The sequence below is a fragment of the Glycine soja genome, chromosome 13 (genome assembly GCF_004193775.1).
Source record: "Glycine soja cultivar W05 chromosome 13, ASM419377v2, whole genome shotgun sequence".
In the NCBI taxonomy this organism is placed as follows: domain Eukaryota; kingdom Viridiplantae; phylum Streptophyta; class Magnoliopsida; order Fabales; family Fabaceae; genus Glycine; species Glycine soja.
In genome coordinates this window covers 1822015-1846986 of record NC_041014.1, presented here as the reverse complement: position 1 = coordinate 1846986, position 24972 = coordinate 1822015, and the positions used below count along the sequence as shown (strand labels likewise).

General features: G+C 34.3%; 1 protein-coding gene and 1 pseudogene across 1 annotated transcript; one reads left to right on the top strand and one right to left on the bottom strand.

Moving 5' to 3' along the window:
* Positions 1–14505: 14505 nt before the first annotated feature.
* Positions 14506–16677, top strand: LOC114382151 (annotated as a pseudogene).
* A 1562-nt stretch (positions 16678–18239) lies between these two features.
* Positions 18240–20259, bottom strand: LOC114382150 (36.4 kDa proline-rich protein-like). Its single transcript, XM_028341385.1, has 2 exons — positions 19075–20259; positions 18240–18622 (listed from the first exon to the last, which is right to left on the bottom strand). Exon 1 carries the CDS (start codon positions 20184–20186, stop codon positions 19098–19100), a length of 1089 nt encoding a protein of 362 aa, XP_028197186.1. The 5' UTR covers positions 20187–20259; the 3' UTR covers positions 18240–18622; positions 19075–19097.
* Between the last annotated feature and the right edge of the window lie 4713 nt (positions 20260–24972).

Here is a 24972-nt window from a genome sequence, read left to right as displayed (position 1 = left end):
CGATTTGTCTAGTTCTTGGTTTTGGCCTGTGGCAAGTCTTGGCACGCCATTGGCTCAATTTTTATCTCTCGGTCAACTTCATGGTTTTGGCTCGTTCTTGCCTTGGCTAGGTCCCCGGTGCTAGGTTATGGCCTCATGCTAAATTTAGGGGCTTATGAGTTTGCCACGTGCTCAGTTTTGGCAGGTTATGGTCGGTTTCAAGTTTTTACGTAGGACTAACTAACTAACTAACTTTGGCTTTGTGGCCCATGGCTACCGGTTGTCTTGGTCGGTGCCCCGTTGGCTAAGTCTGTGCCTCGATAGCAGATCATCACCATATCATAACATAACTTAATCACTATACTTACACACACACACACTTAGGACTTGGTCATCCGCACACATTTAGCAATGAGAGCCAACGGACAGTAGCCTCTTTTGGCCAAACATAGTAGAAGAAAGAAATATTAGATTGGTTTTGTAGGGGGGGGGGACACATTTGTTTGTAATTGGATTAGATTGGGAGGGGAGGGACAAATCAAAATGAAAAGGGCTAAATCTCAATTGATCGTGGAAGCAAGGTCACTCTACCACTTATAATACCCCATCGCATATTTAAGTCTTCTACAAAGGATTTTACCTGTCACTCAATGGGAATTACGCTTTAAGGCATCTCACAAGGCTAATTCTCCTTACAAGGGTCACCAACAACACGTGCCTTTGGGGCGCCGAGACCACCTACTACTATTCGACAAACAGACAGTTAGCGCATGCGTTACTTCTAGCTCAGATTCTAACTTAGAAGCATTCAGTCATAATCCAATGCACGATAGTTTCACGCCACTGGCTTTTCAACCAAGCACGATGACCAATTGTGTGAATCAACAGTTTCTCTTGTACTAGGTTGAATTACTATTCTGGCACTATCATTAATAGGGTAAAACTAACATGTCCTCTCGTACTAGGTCTAAACCCAACTCACATTCCCTATTGGTGGGTGAAAAATCCAACACTTGGTGAATTTTGCTTCATAATGATAGGGAAAGCCAACATCATGCACTCAATAGGGACACACTTGGTGAACGCTTGGCTGCCATAAGCCATTTATTCCTATGGTAACTTTTCTAACACCTCTAGCTTCAAAATCTGAAAGACTAAAGGATCGATAGACCCCGCTTTCATGGTTTGTATTCGTACTGGAAATCAAAATCAAACAAGCTTTTATCCTTTTGTTCCACATGAGATTTTTGTTCTCGTTGAGCTCATCTTAAAACACCTATGTTATCTTTTAACATATGTGCCGCCCCAGACAAACTCCCCACCTGAGAATGTCTTCTGCCCGAATTGACTGACTGAAGCCGACCTTGGGTCCAAAAAAAGTGGCAGTGCCCCACTTCCGATTCATGGAATAAGTAAAAGAACGTTAAAAGTAGTGGTATTTCACTTTCATTGTTTCTAGCTCCCACTTATGCTATACCTCTCAAGTCATTTCACAAAGCAAACTAGAGTTCAACTCAATAGGGTCTTCTTTCCCCGTTTATTCCGCCAAGTATGTTCCCTTGGTTGTGGTTTTGCTGGATAGTAGACAGGGACAATGGGAATCTCGTTAATCCTAAGGGGCTTCCCCCATCCCTTAAGATCATCTAACCCAAGTGCAAGTGTCATTCAAATGGAACCTTTCCCCCTCTTTAGCCTTCAAAATTCTCATTTGAATATTTGCTACTAGCACCAAGATTTGCACCGACAAACGCTTTGTCGGGGCTCGCACCTTGGATTTTGAAGTGATCGTCGCGTCCTCCTACTTATCCAGGCGTGGTCCTTGCCCCAACAGTCGGGTATAGATTGCACGCTTTAGCGCCATCCATTTTTTGGGCTAGTTGATTCGGTAGATGAGTTGTTACACACTCCTTAGGGAATTTCGACTTCCTTGACCACCGTTCTATTGTCTTAATTGACCAACACCCTTTGCAGAGTCTAGGCTAGCGCATAATTGGAAATTGTAACGCAACTTCTGGTTCATCACGCATTGTCAGTTCTACTTACCAAGAATGACCCACTTAGAGCTCTTGATTCCATGGCATGACTCAAAAAAGTAGTTGTATCGTCTTACCTATTTAAAGTTTGAGAATAGGTCGAGGGAATTGCGCCCTTGATGCCTCTAATCACATTGGCTTTACTCGATAGAACTCACCTGCAGGCTTCATCTATCTTGAGGGAAACTTCGGAAGGAACTAACTACTAGATGGTTCAATTAATCTTTCACCCTTATACCCAAGTTAGACGAATGATTTGCACGTCAGTATCACTATGAGCCCCCACTAGAGTTTCCTCTAGCATTGCCTTACTTAGGCATAGTTCACCATCTTTTGGGTCCCAACAGGTATGCTTTCACTCGAACATTTCATAGAAGATCAGGGTTAGTTAACGATGCAACCCACAGGGGGATCCTACCAATCAACTTGTGCCTTACGAGTTTACTTGCCTATTGACTCTCACACATGTCAGACTCCTTGGTCCGTGCTTCACTCCTTTGGTCCAAAAAGAGGGGCAATGCCCCACTTTTGATTCACGAAATAAGTAAAATAGCATTAAAAATAGTGGTATTTAACTTTTGTTGTTTCTAACTCTCACTTATCCTACACCTCTCAAGTTATTTCACAAAGTCGGACTAGAGTCAAGCTTAACAAGGTCTTCTTTCCTTGTTGATTCTGTCAAGCCTATTTCCTTGCTGGTAATTTCAGTGAATAGTAGATAAAGACAATGAAAATTTGTTAATCCATTTAACTAAGAACTATATATTGAAACCAATATGGTGTGATAAAGTTAGTAAATAATCTTGATTTACACACACAAAAAAAGAATCATATGGTGGATGAAATGGTTACAAAATTAGTGCGGAGAAATCATCTATCATGATACAAACAAGGCCCTGACAATGCCTACGTGACATTGCCAGTGCCTACGTGTCGCAATGCCAGCGTTTCTCATTCCCGCCCAAAAATGTCTTCTCGGTTGCCATTAATTGCTTTTGTCATTTTCTAGATAACCCTTCAGTTACCGATCCGCCTTTTCAAATTTTTCACTATTTTCGATGTCCCACGCTTTCCATTGCTACACGCCTTTCCATTTTCCATTTCCGTTGTGGCTTTTGGTTTTTGGGTTTTGAATGCTCTCCCGTTTCGATTAGCTCTCCTTTGCATTTATCGTTGGACTCATTGTAGGTGCTCTTTTTTCCTCATTTTTGTTTTTGCTATTCAGCTTGGTTAGCCATGTATACACGCCTTTCCATTTTCCATTTCCGTTGTGGCTTTTGGTTTTTGGGTTTTGAATGCTCTCCCGTTTCGATTAGCTCTCCTTTGCATTTATCGTTGGACTCACTGTAGGTATATCGGTGTATATTACGTGTTTTTGTTATGCTATATGAGTTTTCACAGGCCAACAAGACAAAAGGTTCGACCTTTGTTCATTTTGTCATTCGTTTATGTTTTCCTATACCAAGGTTTTCATTTTTGGCTGTGAAACCTTTTTTATGATGCATGTGCATTCTTTATAAGGTTTTCTTCCCCATTTTTGTTTTTCCTATTCAGCTTGGGTTGGACTGTATGATGAGGTTTGAATATCGGTGTATATCGGTTTAGGTCTTTTTGATGATGCATGTCTATCAGTGAATACGTTTTTGTTTTATTCTTAAGTTTTTGCAGGACAACGATACAAAAGGTTAGACCTTTGGCAATTTTATCATTATGTTATCGTTTCCTAAAGGTTCGACCTTTGTTCATTTTGTCATTCGTTTCTGTTTTCCTATACCAAGGTTTTCCATTTTTAGTCGGTTATTTGTGTCTATGAACGATTTTTGGCTCTGAACCCTTTTTTAGGATGCATGTGCATTCTTTATAAGGTTTTCTTCATCATTTTTGTTTTTCCTATTCAGCTTGGGTTGGAATGTATGATGAGGTTTGAATATCGGTGTATATCGGTTTAGGTCTTTTTGATGATGCATGTCTATCAGTGAATACGTTTTTGTTTTATTCTTAAGTTTTTGCAGGACAACGATACAAAATGTTAGACCTTTGGGCATGTCTACCAGATTTGTTGTGTTTGGTCTTCGTTTTTGTTTGGGTTGGTTTGGTATGTTTGGTTTTTTCACTTCTTTATCGTTTCCTAAACCTAGATTTGTTGTGTTTTGGTCTTCATTTTTGTTTGGCATGGTTTGGTATATTTGGTTTTTTCACTTCTTTATCGGTGTATGCCATGAAGACAAAAGGTTCGACCTTTGTTGATGTTGCATATGCATGTTTTAGTACTTTTTGTTGTTGTTTTCATTTACTTTGGCTACCCTCATTTTTGTTCAATACTCTTTAATTTGGTTGTCTGTTGGCGGAGAATAACCAAGTAGCCGAAGAGAAGACCTATAGGTTTGTTCTTTCCTCATTTATTTTTTTCAATCCTCTTTTATTTGTTCAATGCTTCACATAAATTTTTTCTTTGTAGTCATGTCTCGCAAAGAAAACCTCCTATGTGAACTACATACAAAGAAAGGTACTTGGAAGATAGTCGTGCGAATAACTAATATGTGGCATCTTAACAAACATAAAGGTCGACAATCCATTGAGATGGTGTTGATGGACCATACGGTAATTTAAATGTTGTTCAGTTTAACAAGTTTTTCATCTTTAGTTAACTAACAAGTGTCATTTGTATTTGTTGCAGGGTACAAAGATTGGGGCAACTCTATGGCAAGAATTGTTCCCTGAATTTGAGCCCAAGTTGCGTTGTGGTGGTGCATATGTTATTCAGAACGTGAAGGTTGTTGATACTCATTCTGACTACAAAGTGAGTGCAATTAAATATTTGGTTTATTTTGTGAAGACAACGTCTGTCAAAGAGGTGGACAGACCTGAGATTCCTCCTAATGTTCATGCCATTACTTCATTTGCTGATATAATTTCAGGCGTTGCAAAACCTGATACTTTAGTTGGTATGCAATTTATTTTTTTGGTAGGCATCATTGTTGTACGCATCATTAGTTGGTATGAATATATTTAACATAATTAGCATTACTTTGTCTGCAATGTAAATAGATATTGTGGGTGTTATTGCTGAAGTGATTGAACGCAAAATAGTTAATCCAGCACACAAAGTGACTGTCAAGTTGAGAGACAACAGGTCTTTTTAATTTTAATCCACCTCTGTAGTATTCTGTGATCTGTAATCAAATTTAACTTTGTCATTCTACCCTAATTGAGACCCAACATGTATGTATATGTTTTGTTATGTTATAGTCATGTTGAGATCATCATGACTGTGTGGGAGGAATATGCTCTTTAGCTGGATGATGCTATTGAGCAAAACCATTTTGTGCAAAAGCCATTGGTTGTTATGCTAACTCTTGCTAAGATCAAAGAACCCAAGGGTCAGTATTAAGTCGTTCTCCATTTATTAAATGTTTCATTGTTAACTTCAATTTATGAATGCATTATATGCGTTATATTTTTTGCAGACAAGTATCCCCTCAGTGTACAGAATATAAAGCATGGTTCGAAGTTGTATGTGAATGGTGACATTGTAGAAATCCAATAGTTCCATGATAGGTACAATGAATGATTTGAATTTGTTTGCTAGGTTATTAAGCAGTTTGGTACAGGTATACATTTAAATTGTTCATTGATGCAGTTTACGTGTGCCATTTTATATTGGCGGTCTAGATGATGAGGGTGGTGTTTCTCAGCACAATCTACCCAGTATTGCCAAGATAAGTTTTTGCATGATGCTCAAATAGTGAGCTTTGGTGAAATAAAGACTCTACGACAGGTAAGTCTATTAACTGTTGTTAATTTAAAATGATGAGAGTCATTATCATTTTCAAGTATTACCACTTAAAGGCATTGTTTATAGATTATTATTATATTGATTTTATGAACTTAATCTGTTATGATATTATCAATTTGTGATGAACTTAATGTATAGTTAGCCGAGGACTTTGTTATGATATTTCTAATTTCTTATAAATTTTCAAAATGAAATAAACTTATTTAGGATTGTTACTGTTTGACTGTGGGCACTGTCGATGAGGTGATGATTGATACACCATGGAGTTATGACAGTTGTCCATACTGTACAACCACTTTTGATCCATTAAAAATAGGTGAAGCCTGCCGTTCGTGCCAGAATCATGTTACTCACACTATTCCAAGGTAACATTTATTTTTTGCCGAATACGAATTGAATAGTTATTCGAATTTCTGTTCTTTAAGTCATCCAGATTCACTGTTTTCTATAACAATGCTTTGTTGTTCTAGGTATAAGTTAGTTGTCAAGATGGAACAGAATGGGGAGAAGGCGAACTTCCATTTTTGGGATGTAGTATGTATCAAAATATTTGGTAAAACTGCATATGAATGTCGTCAAGATTTGATTGCGGTAAGTTATTTATATTACAATTATATTACAAAATGATCAATGAACACAAATGTGTATTTGAAATGGTTTTTTATTTGTAGAGTGGTGATGAGATCAAGGTGTTCCCTGCGTGTGTTGATCAATTGTTGGGTAAAACTTGGGTTGTCAGATTCAAACACCGTATACAGATGCACTAATCATCCGTGTTGGATTTTAGTGAACAGGAACATCATATACAGTCAGTGATATCCACGCTAGGTCTACAGGTAATAATAATTTGTCTATGTCAGTGTAATTCGTAGATGTTAAAAAAAATTCTTATCAATCTATTCTTACTTGCAGGATGAACAGTGTATAAGCAACAAGTCAGCCGCTGTTGGTGCTGCATCTTCATCACAACAAGATTACCATCCTACAGTAGACATTTTATTTATTTGTTTACATTATTTGTTTTTACCGGGAATCACTTTAATTACTATTGTATTGTTATTTACTAATAATTGTTATTTACTAATAATATATGTATTGTTACACAGCCTTCATTGTCACAGTCATCTGAATATGATCCTGGAAATGTTGCCTTTGTAACTCCTGCAAAAAGAACATCCGATCAGCAAGGAAGTAGTCAGTTTGATAGTGACGACTTCACAACATATGAACTATCGACCAACAAGCATATAAAAGCTAAGTAATTAGTTGTTATTTTGATTTAAAAAATTGTAACTTTTTAAGTGATGTATGTATGTTATGTTTCACATGTCATACCTTTTGGTTTGAACAATGTGTGTATGTTATGTTTGAAATGTCATACCTTTTGGTTTGAACAATTAGGTCATCATTATGATGTATTTTGTGATGTGGAACAAGTTTAATTACCGATGTATGAAGAATGAATTGTATGAATGTTACAACTTATGCCAACATTAACCTTGAGTTATTTTATAAAATAGTTAATGTAGAATATGATAATAACAAAATAATAACTTTAAAATTGTTCATAATGAAATGCGGATATAAGATTCATATTAAAATACCAAACATTAATGTATTTTAATTGTTGCTGAAATTTTACTGAAATTATTAGTGTTGTGTTTTAATAGTTTTATGCATTGTATTAAAATGAAATTAACATTGTTGTCAAATTCAAATTTGTGTTATCAATTTGTTCAGTAAATTTTATGTATTTCATTTTGGTAAACAAAAGTTCAGTTTTATTATTTTAGTATATAATTTTAATAATATGGAATGTCATACTTTTATTTACACATGCAGGTGTTTGAAGGGTTTTATGCATTGTAATACAATTTTAATATATACTTTTAAGTTAAAATTGTCCTAAGATTCGAATTCGTTTATTCAGAACATTTTATGTTATGTCTTTTATTTTCCTAATAACCAAAAAGTTGAGTATTATTATCTTAATATATAATTTTAATATGGAATACAGAATGTGATACTTTTATTTACTTGCAGGTTTTCAAGTACAAACGTAGGATTTAAAACTTCACATATCATGCTGACGTACTTATGAAGGTAACGTATACTCATTTACAAAATCCGGCCAAAGGATCATCTTGGAAATAGTACATATACACAGGTAAGCTCGATGCCATCAAAAGGATCATGGGCTTATAGCTATAATAAGTCTTATGGGTACAAACGTAGGATATAGATCAGTACATGTAATTAATTGGCCAGTTATAAAGTACAAATGTGAGCAGGTGCAAATTCCCAATGCACAATATATGTGTCGAAAGTTGTAGTGGTCTAATCATTATTGGGGGGTGAGAAAGGTAATCATTATTATTACGGGGAAGTGTAAAAGCCTCCCAACTAATACACATCACCAGTATTAAATATATTAATTTAGTTTATATAATTAAGAAAACATTTATTATTATGAACTGTTAATTAACTGTTGATAGTCGCACTATTAAATAGTATTAAAATAGTAGTATATTTGAAGAGACATCGCTTAAAAACCGGTGAGAATAAGCAATAACTGCTACGCCAAGTAGGTTATGTATTTATTAAACTCCGTTCATTTTCATTCAATAATAATAATTACAAAACGTGAAGTATATCAAACCACCACCAACAATTATCCACATTTCTTATGTCATTTCTCAAACAACGTCATACAACCCTTAACAGTATGAGTACATAATCATCAACCGCCTCCAATGTCGTAAGTTCTTTAACTTTTCCATCCTTCGTCTTTACTTTGTATATGTTTTTCCATCTTCCTCTTTTGCTTCTCATTTGTATATGTTCAACATTCGTTCATCCCTAATCCTTGCAATGTTGTTAGTGAATTTTACTTTTCCCTCCTTTTTGTATGGTTATTATATGTTATATGCCCTTTATAGACTACATGATGTTGATGTTTGTAACACTGTTGACTACGATATTCGTCATGTTCAGTCCGCAGATTTACAAAATATGTTGTTAGATTTATGTCTTTTCCTATTATTTGTGTGATACTTCTTATATGTTTTTGGTCCATCTTTGGTTACATGTTTTTAAAAAATGTCTTCCAAACACAAACCAAGTACATATATTTTGTTGTGCCTTCGTATAGCGTATTTTTCTATTTTGATTTGCAGGTTTGTTGTAATGAGCCATTATTTTTGTTTGTATTGCCTTATAATCCCCCCTGTGCATGATTCACTACATTTTTTTGCAACCGCTATTGAATATTAAGGATTGTATTCGGAACATTAACGGTATTTATTGATCATTTTCGTCAGTACCTTCGTATACCTGTTGTTATGTTTCATTATTTGTTTGTATTAAATTATTTTATTTGCTTGCATTTTGGTTATGCCATTCAGGACCCACCTATGGTATTCGCATCCGGTATGACATACCAATTTAAGGCCGTATTTCATGTTGACATGGTTAGTATTTGCCATCCTTTATGATATTTATCCATTTCTTTTAATCCCACAAAAAAATAATATATGTTTAAATATTTACATGATCCCTTATAAATCAGTAACACGTTTAGGTTTTTACTTCCAGAATATCATTGAGGTACCCTCTATTTATCATAAACAATGGGCTCCAGATTAGCCGGATTATGTGGTGTTGGACTACAATGGAAAGAAGCACCATATAAGAGTTAGAAAATTTAGTAACCGAGTCTACATTGCTGATGGTCTCAAACACTTCAGGAGTGATATGGGAATATATGAAGGTGTGATGATCACATTTGCTGCGCCGGACAAGAATTGGAAGTTTGATATCCACTTCTCACCGCCACTGCATGCACAGACATGTGGCAGGCCTGTCCATTCTGCCAGAGAATATGTGTTTACTATGGATGTCGATAATTGGATGATTTTTAGACTTTATCCATTGGTAACAGTTTGGTCATATGAAGTTTGTTTTTGTTTTCTAATATCATACCTTTTAATGTTTTGCTGAGCCATGGTTCCAATTCTTAACAGAAAACGATTTGATGGCCGTTGATGAAGTTGTCTTTTATTTCAGGCCGAATCAACTTCTTTGGGAGGTCATTGCCAGAAAGCAAACTGTGTGGGACGAGGACGAAGACGACTCCCCATGATTATTTATGTTAAGAATGCACTAGCTTTTAATATTTTGGTTTAAAATATTTGTAACTTTGTTTGATATTTTATTCAGTAATCATGTAATATTTATAACCATTTTAATATTCCCTTGGGGAACCAGACAATTTATTATTTGGTATGTAAGTTTTATGAACAACAAACTCGCTTAAGATTTGGATGCTATTGATTATGAATTTACTTAGTTGCTATATTTATGCCTTTACATGTTTAAATAAAGTGTTTGATGTTAGTTGATTAATATGATATTTATTCCTGATTGTTTAACATTACCAATGTTTGTTAATTAAGTGAATTTTTAGTCCTGAAACAATGTAATGGGTACGATGAATTTAGTTTTTAGTCTTATTAATCATTCTGTTTGAACACCAACAGATTTTTAATATTACCTACTTACATTAAATACAATGAATAATATATACCACTTTAACTACTGTGGATATTTATAAAATATATTTTATGGAAAAAAAATCTATTCTGGATTTTTTAAGAAATATCGATGCATATTAATAAATTAAATATTTAAAAAGATATCACAAATGCAACAACTTTTCCCGTTTGTCAAATCAAAAGAGCAAATTCGCAGGATTAATTAGACATTTGCATGCATATCAATAAAGGTTACAACCACATTTAATGGAGCAATTAATAACCAGTACTGTTGTTTACTGTTGGTCTAATTGACACAAGCGTGAGGGCCACACAATCTTTGATTTCAGGCTTGGAGGAAAAGAAAACTCCACAAATTAGTGGCAATGGATCGAAACCACTTCTTCTTTTTTGTTTAATAGCTTTAGTGCAGAATACTAATGGAGAATAATTCATAACCTTAGTCTCCCATCTTCAACAACATTCGCTCACATTCACCACCATCTAAAATGCATCTATTCATAAATGAAGAACCAAAAGTGAAGCTGCTAAACAACAACACCACATCACTTACTTCTACTGCTAACTGCCAAGTAAGCTTTTTATGTTAATGTAATAAATTATACTTTACATTAATTATTGTCCAGTAATGGATGTACATGTATGGCATGCATATTACGTAATGTTATCTGAGTATGTTTATCTGACATTTGTATTATGAAGCTCTGACACAATATTCTAGAACTTATTTATTACGAAAAGGTTAAATGGAAAATTTTGCTCAACGGAGGAAACATAGAAAACACATTTTGCAACAAAGAAGACAAAGTTTTGCCACTCCAAATCCAGATTTACATAGTGGTAACAATACATTCAAATATTCTTTTAATTTGTACTTAGTTTATAAATACTTATGCATGTATCACAATTATTGGTGCAGAAAAGCGTAGACGTACCTCATCATGTGAAACACACCCTTTTGTAGACAGTGCGTTACCACATACACAGTCTACACCATTATTAAAAAGCACTTTGACTGTGAATCAAAAACAACAAGATTTTACAGGGCAATTTGAAACTCGCCAAAAAAATTTTGTGAATTCGCGTACCATCAATGCATCTTCAATACAGAGGAATTTGTTGTCCAAGTTTGGGAAAAAGAATATAACTATGTCAACCCTTAATTCATCACCATGTATTGAACCACATACAACTACAAGTTGTCGACCCACTCAGATTGGCATGACTTCTCAACATATAAATTCAGGTAGATACACAATATTCAATTCCAAACTAATAGAGCACATCTCGCATGACACTGGTGACGAACTCGATATAACACAGGGAGACATTGTTACAGGTAATATGTTGTTATGTTAATTACAACATTTTTAAATATTTAACTATTTGTATTTAATTGTTGACTATGTATGTGCTATATAGATTATTCATTTGACAACATAGCAACTGAGGATTTTGCTTATAGCGATTATGATGGCAATCTTGAAGCACCATATGACAATGAAAATACTGGTTTTTACATTCACTGTGCAAATTATGTTGTATTGTCCTTCATTACCTTTGATAATGTAATACCATGTCTAAATTTCTGCATTTACATGTAGGTGCAGGTTACAAAGATATCGGAGATCCTATTTGGCAATGCAAGCAATGTAAAGTGAAGATGTGGTATGATGAGAGGATTAACAAAGATAAACAGACAAAAAATCCAAAGTTTTCATTATGCTGTGGTGATGGTAAAATAAAACTGCCAATACTACATGATGCTCTGCAACCCTTGCGGCAACTACTCTTTGACAGCAGAGACTCACAAGCAAAGAAATTCTAGCAAAACATACGTTTATACAACCTAATGTTTGCATTCACATCTCCCGGTGTCAAAGTAGACACATCCTATAATACTGGAAGAGGTCCTCCTACATTGCACATACATGGTCAATCGCATCACCTTATTGGAAGCCTCCTACCTATGCCGGATAACTCACCAAAGTTTGCACAACTATATATTTATGACACAGAGAACGAAGTCAACAATAGGCTTTCACAATACCCGTAAGTGTTAACATTCAATTAATCTAATGCCACCTTTATAGTTATTTAAATTTAAATTTATATATTTTTTTAATAATGGTTACCGCTAACAATTGTCTATGTCCAGTATAAAAAATAATGTTGATGAAGACATTATAATTGGTATCAAGAATATGCTAGATACCCACAATCCATATGCACAAAAATTCAGAATGGCAAGGGATAAACTAGACTCTTCTGAAGTGTGTGACCTGAAACTAAAACTCATTAGTGACAGGTAAACTAATGGCAGATTATATAATTTTCCAAATGCTTCTGAAGTGGCTGCTTTAATTGTTGGTGACGAGCATACAACAAATAACAGAGATATCATCATTGAGAAGCAAACAGGCATGCTGCAAAGAATAAATGAACTTCATCCTGCATATTTACCTTTGCAATATCCTCTTTTGTACCCACACGGTGAAGATGGCTACAGACCAAACATTCTTCATAAGCATCATCCGCATAGCCATGCTGCAAAGAGGAACAAAGTTACCATGCGTGAGTATTTTTGTTACAGGATGCAATCAAGGGATAATGAAGCACAAACAATACTTCATTCAAGAAGATTGTTTCACCAATGGGATGTTGATGGGTATTGTATGATTGAGTCTCAAAAACTAAACTATGTTAGACAACATCAACAAGAACTCCAAGTTGACAAGTACATCAATTTAAATGACTGTAATAATCAACCCTTAACCCAAGGTAATGAAAAAGGTAAGAGAATTATACTACCAAGTTCGTTCGTTGGTAGTCAGAGATACATGGAACAATTGTATTTTGATGGGATGACAATTTGTGCCCATGTTGGATTTCCTGATCTATTCTTGACATTAATGTGTAATCTAGCATGGCCAGAAATACAACGACAAGTTGCAAAGTCAAATCTTACAGCTCATGATTGCCCTGATGTTGTGTCACGGGTATTCAAAATGAAACTAAACCAGTTGATGCATGATCTTAAGAGTGGACATGTATTTGGTCCCATTCTTGCATGTAAGTAACTACCACCTACATCAATTTTTGCTTACATTACAATTTTACAATTATACATTATTAATCATGCTACTGATATTTTATTTGTAATACAGTTGTTTACACCATTGAGTGGCAAAAAAGAGGATTGCCTCATGCTCATATCTTAATCTTTTTGCATCCTTCAAATAAGTATCCAAATCCAGAAGACATTGACAACATAATTTCTGTTGAAATACCAAACAAGGACACAGATCCAAAATTGTATCAAATTGTCTCCAACCACATGATGCATGGTCCATGTGGACTAGCTAATAAAAGGGCACCATGTATGGCCAATGGCAAGTGTTTCAGGTTTTTCCCAAAAAAGTTTCAGCCAGCCACAATTGTTGACCAAGATGGTTTTCCTGTTTATAGAAGAAGAGACATCAGACGGACTGTGCAAAAGCAGGGTGTTCATCACGATAATCGATTTGTTGTCCCATATAGACCACATTTGTTACTCAAATATAGAACACACCTAAATGTGGAATGGTGCAATCAAAGTACCTCAATAAAATATTTGTTTAAGTACATCAATAAAGGATCTGATCGGATTACAACAGCTATTGTCAATGACCAAAACCAGGATGGCACACACAATCAATTTCATGATGAAATTAAACATTATCTTGACTGTCGGTATGTATCCATCATCTTCTCATTAAATTGCATTTCTTCTATAGACAAAAAACCCTTTGTTATGAACTAATTAATAAAATTAATAATTACTACAAATATTGTGTTCTTATTTTATTTTTCATTATCCAGGTATGTGTCGGCTCCTAAAGCATGTTGGAAGATTTTTGCATTCCCAATGCATTGGCGTGCACCGACAGTTGAACGTCTTTATTTCCACCTAGAAAATCAAAAGCATGTTTATTGGAAAGATAGTCAAGAAATTGGCACAGTACTGGCTAAGAGTACAATCAAAGAATCAATGTTCACAGCTTGGATGGATTCTAATAAAATATACCATCATGGACGAGATCTTACTTATGCTGAATATGTGTCCAAATTTGTTTATGATGCACGAAAAAGATGCTGGAAACCAAGGAAATAAGGAAATACTATTGGCAGGCTGATTTGGGTGCCCCCTTCCAGTGGAGAGTTGTTCTACATGAGGATGATGCTTTCCTCTGCTAAAGGATCACAATGTTACGAAGATATTAAAACAGTAGAAAATGTTGTCTATCATACATTCAGAGAAGCATGCTTTGCAAAAGGTTTTCTAGGAAGTGATCAAGAATTTGTTGGTGCCTTACGAGAAGCAAACACTTGAGGAAATCCACACTATCTTAGGAAGTTATTTGTGAAGCTGCTATTTATGAATACCATGGATAGGCCAGAATATGTGTGGAAACAAACTTGGCAATGGATGGTAGATGATATTGTATTTAATCATAGAAGACAAGGTAATTTCATAAATCCTAAATAAATACGTATCAATCATACGGTTCATAACTGACAATGTCATTTTTTACTATTCATAGGCATCCAACTAACAGACAAAGAAAAAATGCATCTTTGTTTGACGGAAATTGAAAACCTCTTGCAAGCCAACAGGAAAAGCCTACGAGATTTTCCTTCAATGCCATACCCACTAGGATATGCCGCCAAGGAGCACCAAAATAATCTCATCTACAATGAATTGGCTTATGACAGGGAGATATTGGCCGCCGAATTTGACAAATGCTACCAGTCGCTAACAGGTATTTATAAATTTTTTTACTTTTTACTAACACAATATGAATTCCTAACAATCCACACTAATAATAAATCATTCATACATTACTAAATGCAGATGAGCAGGCTTCTATTTTTAATAAGATTATGCATGTGGTTGCAACTCAATCAGGTGGAATTTATATTCTATATGGATATGGTGGCACAGGCAAGACATTTGTGTGGAAAACTTTATCATCTGCTATACGCTCTACTGGAGGAATTGTTTTAACAGTAGCTTCAAGTGGGATTGCCTCGATACTATTGCCTGGTGGTAGAACAACACATTCTAAGTTTGCTATTCCTGTCCCTGCAACAAAAAATTCGACATGCAATATCCATCAAGGGAGTGATTTGGCTGAATTGTTGCATATCACAAAACTCATCATATGGGATGAAGCTCCAATGTGTCACAGATATAGTATTGAGGCCCTTGACAAAAGTTTACAGGACATCATGCACAACAACAATCCTTTTGGAGGAAAGGTCATTGTTTTTTGTGGTGATTTTCGTCAAATTCTACCTGTTGTGCCAAGAGGTAATCGTTCTTGTCTATGCAACTTTAAATTCATCTTACATTTGGAACCATTGTCAAATTCTAAAGTTGACTAAAAATATGCGGTTGCAATCAAATCCTACTGACCATTCCAACTTGGATGAACTAAAACAATTTTCTGAGTGGTTGCTAGACATAGGTGATGGTAAACTTGCAGAACCTAATGATGGTTATGGTGAAATCACCATCCCAGATGAATTTCTTATCAAGGACTTTCAAGATCCTATCCAGGCAATTGTTGAAGCAACATATCCAGACTTATTACACAACTACAGCAATGGCGATTTCTTGCAAAAAAGAGTTGTCCTTGCCTCTACAAAAGATGTTGTTGATAAAATAAATGACTATGTCCTGTCTTTGATTCCTGGTGAGGAGAAAGAGTATTGTAGTGCTAATTCTGTTGACAAATCAGATGAACTACTCAGTCCTGCATTTGGAGTACTAACAGTTGAATTTCTAAACTCATTGAAGACATCAGGCATACCAAATCACAAGCTCATAATCAAGGTTGGTACGCCTATCATCCTACTACGAAATCTGGACCAAGCTGATGGGTTATGCAACGGAACTAGGCTTGTTGTTACAAGACTTGGTTCAAGTGTTGTTGAAGCGGAGATTATTACTGGGTCCAACATAGGTCATAGAACTTACATACCAAGAATGAATCTTTCTCCTTCTGATTCACCATGGCCATTCAAGCTAATTAGAAGACAATTTCCATTCATGGTTTCATTTGCAATGACAATTAACAAATCTCAGGGACAATCGTTGGCACATGTTGGATTATATTTGCCAACCCCAGTTTTTTCTCACGGCCAGCTATATGTTGCACTTTCACGAGTTCAAAGCAAAAAAGGGCTCCACATTCTTATTCATGATAATCAAGGCACTCCCAAAAATACTACCATTAATGTAGTATACAAAGAAGTTTTTTCAAACTTATAATCATGGTATGCTTCCCAAATCCTTTTTTTTAATGTACATTTTCATTATTAAAATTCATTTTCTATCAAACACTAATTGTTCGTTTCATTTTCACTTTGTCAATTTCTGATTATATGTTTACAATATACTATGCTTATTAGTATACAATTTCTTATATTGCAGTATACATCAACACTATGTTGTATAGTCTCCCACTCCGTAGAAGATGTTACTATCATAATATTTCTAGCACCATCAAAAGCATTCTATCATACAATCATATTAGTTTCAAATACATTCCTAAATTAATGTTTTCCTTTCCCTACATATATTTTGACATACTTCACATTTATCAATATTCAAATAAAAGTATGAGTCCGTGCATCGGCACGAACGTCTCTCTAGTTAAAAATAAAAAGGAAGTTTTTTTCTTCTAATATTAAAAATATTAAAAAAAAATTTATAATACTTGTATACTAATTAAAATATCTTATAATTTTCTATATGTTGTTTCTATTTTTTCTTTTCTTTAATCAATTGAAGTATATAATTTTATTTTCTCATTCTTCTCTTCTTTCACCTCCATTTAAATCATTTGCCCTTCTCGTGTGCTTTGATCCAAAATCAGGAAAGAAAGTAAAAAAGTGCATTATACATATATTTATTCACCAAATAAATACACCTAGCGTTGCTTTAATTATCTTGCGGACAAAATTACAGCTGGCTATAAATCTTCTGACGCAATAAATGATGCAGGCTTTTATCTATTCAGGCAAAAGAGGAAGTATAATATATTTACTTTGATGTGAGTTACGTCTTTGTCCTATTCAGGGTTATATTAATAATAATTGAACTCTATAAATCACTTTCCAGAAGTGGTTTTACGTTTATATTATCGCATTAGAAATGATAGGTTACTCCCGATATCATATTACATTTGATATTATTTTCATAACAAGTTTATATATATATATCACATGGTGTAAAATTATTTTCATAGAAAGTTTATATAATAACTTTTACAATAATAACAATAGGAGTGACATAATAAATAATTAAAAAATAAATTATAAAAATATTATTGATCTGTCAGATTAACTTTTACCTATTCATTATTATCATTTGAGAAACTTCTTTTAAAAAATAAAAACAAACTTAAATTAGTTTTATTACTTCTTTTTTTTGTCTCGTCCATTTTTATCCCAACCAAACATCCTTTTAGTGAAGTTTAACTTTTAATAAGACTAGTACGTGGGGGAATTAATAGAGTCAAAGAGAAAAAAAAAACATTTAAATTGGATTTTTATACCATATTTTTAATAAATAACAAGTAACAAATTAGAATACATACTCAGTATACTAGTTTTAATTATGAAATTAATTAAAAATTTAATTAAATTAAAATAATCCTTTATAGACCACAAATTGTAATCCAGTTTAAGGACATACGAAAAGAAGAACATTTTATTACTTGGTAATTATTATAAACTTATATATACCAATTTTCTCTTCTATCTCGTAAGTCCTACCTATTATATCTTTTCTGGGCTATAAAGTATTATAATTTGTACAAAGGCAATGCATAAAAGAGAAAACGTGAAACAAGATAACCATTTCTAAGAAAAATCTAAAGCTTCGCTTACTAGTACATTTCCCAACGTACTCACGGGAAAGCTTACACAGGCTGACATGCACACAGAACCACACATGCAATAGACAAAGAAAAACAGAGAAAATAATTAAAAAGATGCTATGGCAATATTGCATGACTTTGTATACAAGGCAGATCAGAAAATTATGTAGTTTGAACAAGTATACCAATATTGGCCCTCATAGAGTCATAGTACAATTATGTTGTCCTTGGCCTTTGGTATACAACAACTTGATGAAAGAGAAACGAAAGACCATTCCTTCACTACATCGATCTTCTCAACTTGTTTTTATTCATGCATGAGTTATGCAATTCCTGTGAACATTAAGTTAGAGAATACTGTTATTACATACATACATAAATACATAGCTTTGAATCTTTCAAGGAAAATTTAGTAAAAAGCATAAAACCCTAATTTTCTTGCCCAAAAGAAAAAAACTTTTTCAAAGAAGGATCCTGTTCTAACCGAAATAGGGTGTTTATTAGTATGTATTTATTAGTATGTATTTCAAAAATTCTTTAGCTCAGCTGATTTCATGTATGGGTTATATTCTTCAGGGAGAAGAGTACAGCAGTCTGATATATATAACTTTTTCCCCCCATGTTCTTTATGTAAGTATACTTTGAACAAGGAAGGAAATGGAACATGGTGAATGACATGACGAAAAAGGCAAGACATATATGTAAAGTCGATGTGAAAACTGATTAAAGAAGAAAAGAAAGAAAGAGAGGGTTGAAAAATATAACTTTGGTCCTTGGTGCATTACCATAATAATTAATTATATATTAACTAACTATCTGCACACTTGAATCCATCTGGTGGGGTCTTGCCACAGTCAATGAGAAGCTGAAGAGCAATGGGGATGATGATATTGATGTTAAGAATCTTAGCCCTAATGGTTGTGCAGAGGCACACAGCAGCATCCAAGTCCACAAGCCCTGCAAGCACCGGACAGCAGGTCTGCTGGGCACTGCTGCCTATGCCAATGTGTATGAGGCCACCAAGCACATCCACACATGCCCCCAGTTTTAGGGTGTCGATGGGGCATGTTGGTTGTGCTGGTGGTGGGTATGGCACCACTGGTGGTGGTGGTGGTGGACATGGTGTTTCACTTGGAGGACTTGGTGGTGTAACCACGGGTGGAGTAACCACCGGTGGAGTTGGTACAACAGGTGGATACACAATAGGTGGTGTAACAATTGGTGGTGTTGGCACAACTGGTGGATAAACAATTGGTGGTTTCACAATGGGTGGTTTTGGCACATAAGGTGGTGTAACAATTGGTGGTTTTGGCACAACTGGTGGATAAACAATTGGTGGTTTCACAATGGGTGGTTTTGGCACATAAGGTGGTGTAACTGGCACCACTGGTGGTTTAGGGACATATGGTGGTGTAACTGGCACCACTGGTGGTTTAGGGACATATGGTGGTGTCACAACTGGTGGTTTAGGGATATAAGGTGGTGTAACTGGCACAACAGGCGGTTTTGGGACATAGGGAGGGTTCACAATTGGTGGTTTTGGAACATATGGTGGTGTAACTGGCACAACTGGTGGTTTTGGGACATAAGGTGGATGGGGATGCACTGGAGGCTTTGGATGAGGTTTTGGGACATGGGGTGGATGTGGATGAACTGGTGGTTTAGGGTAGTGAGGAGGTTTTGGAACATAGGGAGGGTGTACATGGGGTGGTTTTGGAGATGACTTGGGTGGTGGACATGGTTTTGGTGGTTTGTGAACCGGTGGTTTCACAACGGGAGGCTTTTTTGGAGGCTTGGGAGAAGGGTAAGGGCAATAGGGACAAGCAAGAACATTGAGCAAAGTGCTCAAGTTCAAGAGAAGGACCAAGAGGATATTGGCTAGGGCAAACTTTCCCATGAGAAAGATTGAGGTAGGTAGCTAAACTAGGGAAAGGGGGAATATATGTTTGAGTAGTGAAGATACAATGAGGGGCCTTTATATCATGATCCAACCCTAAAAAAACCCTAGTTTTTTTCTCTTTCTTTCTCGTGAGTCTTAATGATCACGGACAAGAGTTGTGGCAATCAATCAATCTAAATCTAAATCTAACTCCTAACAATTGGAATTAAATTATTCATTTTTTTGCGATGAATCATTGACTTCAAGGACCGAAAAATCGTTCAGGATATATAGGTGGGGCCCACGGTGTGGCAGAATGAATGAGCTTCTCTCGTTCAGCTTGGATTCACGGACAAAGTCGATCAAGTGACAAAAAAAATTGTGAAAAAAGAGGGCCAAGTTGTTATGTCCAAAACTACGATTTCAATTTTTCATGGACAAGGGGAATAAGAAAAAAGCAATGCTGTGTAAGAGGACATTTTTGACATGTAGTGACAAGTGGAAATCGGGTTATATTCAGCCCGTGATGAAGGTAATCCTAATTCGTAAAGGTGATGTAAAGATGCTTTAGAATTAGTGGCTTTCTAGTGTATATATATCCTTCGTTACCATTTGGTGTTTAAAATTTAAACCCATTCCCTCATTAATTTAATTTGACTAGAAATTAATTCTGACATGGCACTAAAATCAGTCTAATAGTGAAAATTTTGGATAGTTTGCATGAAATGTTAGATTTAAACCTCAAAGGAAGAAAGATTTGGATGTTAATCGGTAAAAAGGAAATATATATATATATATATATATATATATATATATATATATATAATGTAAATAATACTTTGACGTAAAAGAGGTAGATAATATTTTATTTATTTCAAAAAAAAGTATGTATGACTTTTTTAATATATTTTATCTATTTAGTTCGTGATGAGAGTGAGCCCTGCCACAAAGATAATTGTAAAGTTGCAATTTGGTTTGGTTGATCATAGTTTAAATGGAAAAATAACCTCTTTACATATAGAAGGATAACGCTGCATATAATGAACCTTCTTTATACTTGCATAGTCATAAACTTTCTGACACTAGGAGTTGTTAGATAATTATCTATTTAGTTTGTGAAAATGAAGAGTTTCTCCATGTGGGTAGGGCAATTTTTTTTTCTTTTTTAAAAAGTAGTATGTAGTCCAATTTAATATATTAATTAATTTCCCCCCCTTTTGCCTAACCATAGTGTCGGCCAGGGTTAATACGTAACATCAAACTATCATGTCGAGAACTTTCAACATTGACTGTGGTATTTAAGTTCAACTAAAGAGAAATGCAAACGGCTGTGTCGTGTCAAATACTTTCTCAGAGAAAACAAATAGTATGAATTTAATTAGAAACTAAACTAAATGTGCCGTATCACCCGTACCAAAAAGATAATTACTATACAAAAAAATGTGTCATTATTATGTATTATAAGACTATTCACTTTTTAATAATTAATTTAAAAGTGATATTTAACATGGTTTTTATTAATTGATAATATAAATTTTTTACATTAACATTACAATATGTGAAAATTAAACTAAAATGTTATACATACATCATAAAATTTAAACAATTGAATTTTTTATTTTAGATCGATGGTTTGATCATAATTTAGTAAACTTTTATTTTAAGGAATTAAACTTTTAAAACATACTTACATGAGTTACATCTCTAATATTAAAGCGTTTTTTAAGTATTATTACAAATTTTAAACACATCTCAATTAACTTTTTTTTTGAAATAAGAATAAGAAGGATTGAGAATTACGTGTCTAATTAAATTACATGTCTAAATAAGAATAAGAAGGTGCAAAATACCCAAAGAAGGATTGAGAAAAATCGTAACAGAACCTGCAAATCTCGAGATACAGAAGGTATACCTAGCATGCACACATATGGATTACACAACTAAATAACAGAGTGAAACATTGAGTATATATAAAAGGATAGAAAGGAAGAAGAGAGGTAAACATTCATGCATTTCATATGATCATATCTAATATCCACACCCTGTTCAGAGTGGAAGGTTTGAGAGGTTCAAGGTGAGATCAACTTGAGTTACATAAAAAATTCCATCTTTTGGGTTGGTACTGAACATTTGGTGTCATATGTAGGAACAATTGTTAACCCACCAACTTCATAAGCATCATGATACATAACTATCGTGCGCGCATCATTAATCCACAATATATGTTTGGCGTTAACTATACTTCTTTTTTTATTTATATAAGGAAAAGGAATTTATTAAAAGAGAGTAATGGGGTACTCAACCTATATATATCAAATATCTGTGATAAGATTAATCATTCCAATTGCATCCAAAGAGGAAAAAATTTCGAGGCTGTTAGGTTTGTGTGGTCTTTCGCTATATAAAGCAGATTGATTGGTTAATTTTGTTGTTATTCATTTGTCGTTTTGACAAGGGAGCATATTCGTGTAGTTAGTTTGCTTCTCCTATTTTGGACTCCATATAACTTTCACATGCACAGGTATGTAGATATTCCGGAGGCTTAATAGTTTCGGTGATCTTGGTGTTTCGTGATATTAATTAATTTTACATTGAATTTAAGTTTGACATCGTAGCAAAAATTGAGCTAGGTTAGATAAGGTTCTCTCTATATATACGAGAACTTTTTTATATAACAAAAAAAATTATTGAAAACCGAGTAACAAAAGAATCCAAGAATAATTAACTTAATATCGGCAAGAGGTGCACCAGTGGAATAACTAAAATATATATAAGACCCCCTTCCGGCATGTAATACACCCTTAGCTAAAGAGAATTGAATAAAAAAACCAATACCATGGACGTAATATAATAGAGAGAACCAGGACAAGAGAGGCCACATTAATATATATCATGCAGCCTCCACGTAATAGTCCATGCAGTCTCTATTTAATTGAATTTTAACATACATATTACACCTTCACAAGATTCTGGTTCCATTCCACATATGACAGCTTTCCATTCTGGCTATTTTCTTTGATCCAAAAACAAGTCCTTCCCTTAATTAATTAAGTAGACTTCTTCTTCTATAACGAAAGCAGAATTGGTGGTTTTTTGTTACTGATTTTTTATCAAGATTTTTTTTATTACTTATAATCTATACGGACGAGAGGATTATCAACCGTTGGAGCGTATCGAATGTGTCATGGGGATAAATAATGGTGCTAGCTAATTCTTGATCATAATGGAGGTCCCATGTGTGAATCCAAATATATACTGTCTGGTGGTGCAACAAAGAGGGTTGTAGTGTATCGGTAGAGAATGACACTCAATTTAGAATTTTAAAAAGTGATAATTAAGTATGAAAATTAATTATGTGTACCTGATTAAGGTAAACATGGGTGTTTAGAGTCCTGGGAGTTACTAATCTACCGCATTATGGACCCATTATATCTCGTATTGTACTATTGGGAGTATTTGAGGGATCAAAGGGGTCTTAACATGGGTGATAATGTTTGGAGTCTTCTATTGAGAAAAATAAATTATTTGATGTGGTACATAAATCATGTATGAGACTTTGTCACATAATGAACTAGTCTATGGATCAGAATTGGGTTTTGTTCATTTACTTAAGTCTTAATAATTGTTGTTTTCATTAAAAATTAAACTACAAAAAGGATTATCTATAATTTAGATTAAGTTACCAAATTGATACTAATACTTGAGTAAAGTCATCAAAGGATAAAGGGTTACCATCGGTCAGTGTTAATAGAGTAAAATCTGTTGTGAATATCGACTCTTAAAGGGTGTGAGAGTGTTAGTAGTCCCACATTGAGAATAATAAATACTTGATGTGGTACCCTTAAACTATAAGGCTCTTCCACCTAATATGCTAGTCTTTTGGATTGAGTTGTGTTTAACTCCTAACAATATTTTTATTTCTTTTCAAGTGCCATCTTATATCATTTTAAGATTTTAATGATGACACCTTTTATCCCATAGCTAATTAATTAATAAAAATGTTGTGAAAAATAAATAAGGTTAATTTTCTTTGAGAACTTCTCTTCGCGGTAAAAGAAATCACATATATCTCATGGCAAATTCTAGCATAGAACACTTAGTCGAGTGGTTCATTATGCATCACTCTTTATAGTCGTTATATATATACATCAATTTGTATAGTATTATCATACATTCTCCCACATTGAAACATTTTTTCTTTCCCATCCTTTCTCACAGTTCCTTTTTTTCGTTTCCTCCGCTACTAAAAAAAAGCCTTCAACATCGATTTTGGAGGACTTTTAACATTGGTTTAGAACCAATGTTGAATTGACCATTATTGAAAGTGGACAACTTTTGACGATGGTTCAAAAATCGATGTTAAAGAACCTTCTTACATCATTGGTTTTGCTCAAAATTGATGTTGTAAAGGTACTTTCTACATCGGTTGCAGGCACAACGGATGAAATTAAGTGCATTTTTTAATATTTATTTTGTTTCACAATGAACCCAACCTACAAATTCAAAACAGACCTCAACACCTTCTAAAAAAATATTTATTCAATGCATAAAAACTAATAAGTGTACAAAACTATTAAAAGTATATTTTTAAGTATGATATATATGCTTACACAAACAATTTTGGATATGTCACTAGTCTTTACTGGAATTTTGGGAAGAGTTAAAATGACAATATATAAAATAAAGTGGCTTGTTATTAAGTCATAGCATAGCATATTTATAATCAACAAAAACTGGTGTAATAGTGACAAAAGTTGAATAACAAATCTCTTTCACCTCATTACCTAGAAGTACATGGTTCTCC

What these genes read in the sequence shown, in the direction of transcription:
- LOC114382150 (XM_028341385.1), bottom strand. Translation starts at nt 20,186, where the DNA reads ATGGGAAAGTTTGCCCTAGCCAATATCCTCTTGGTCCTTCTCTTGAAC.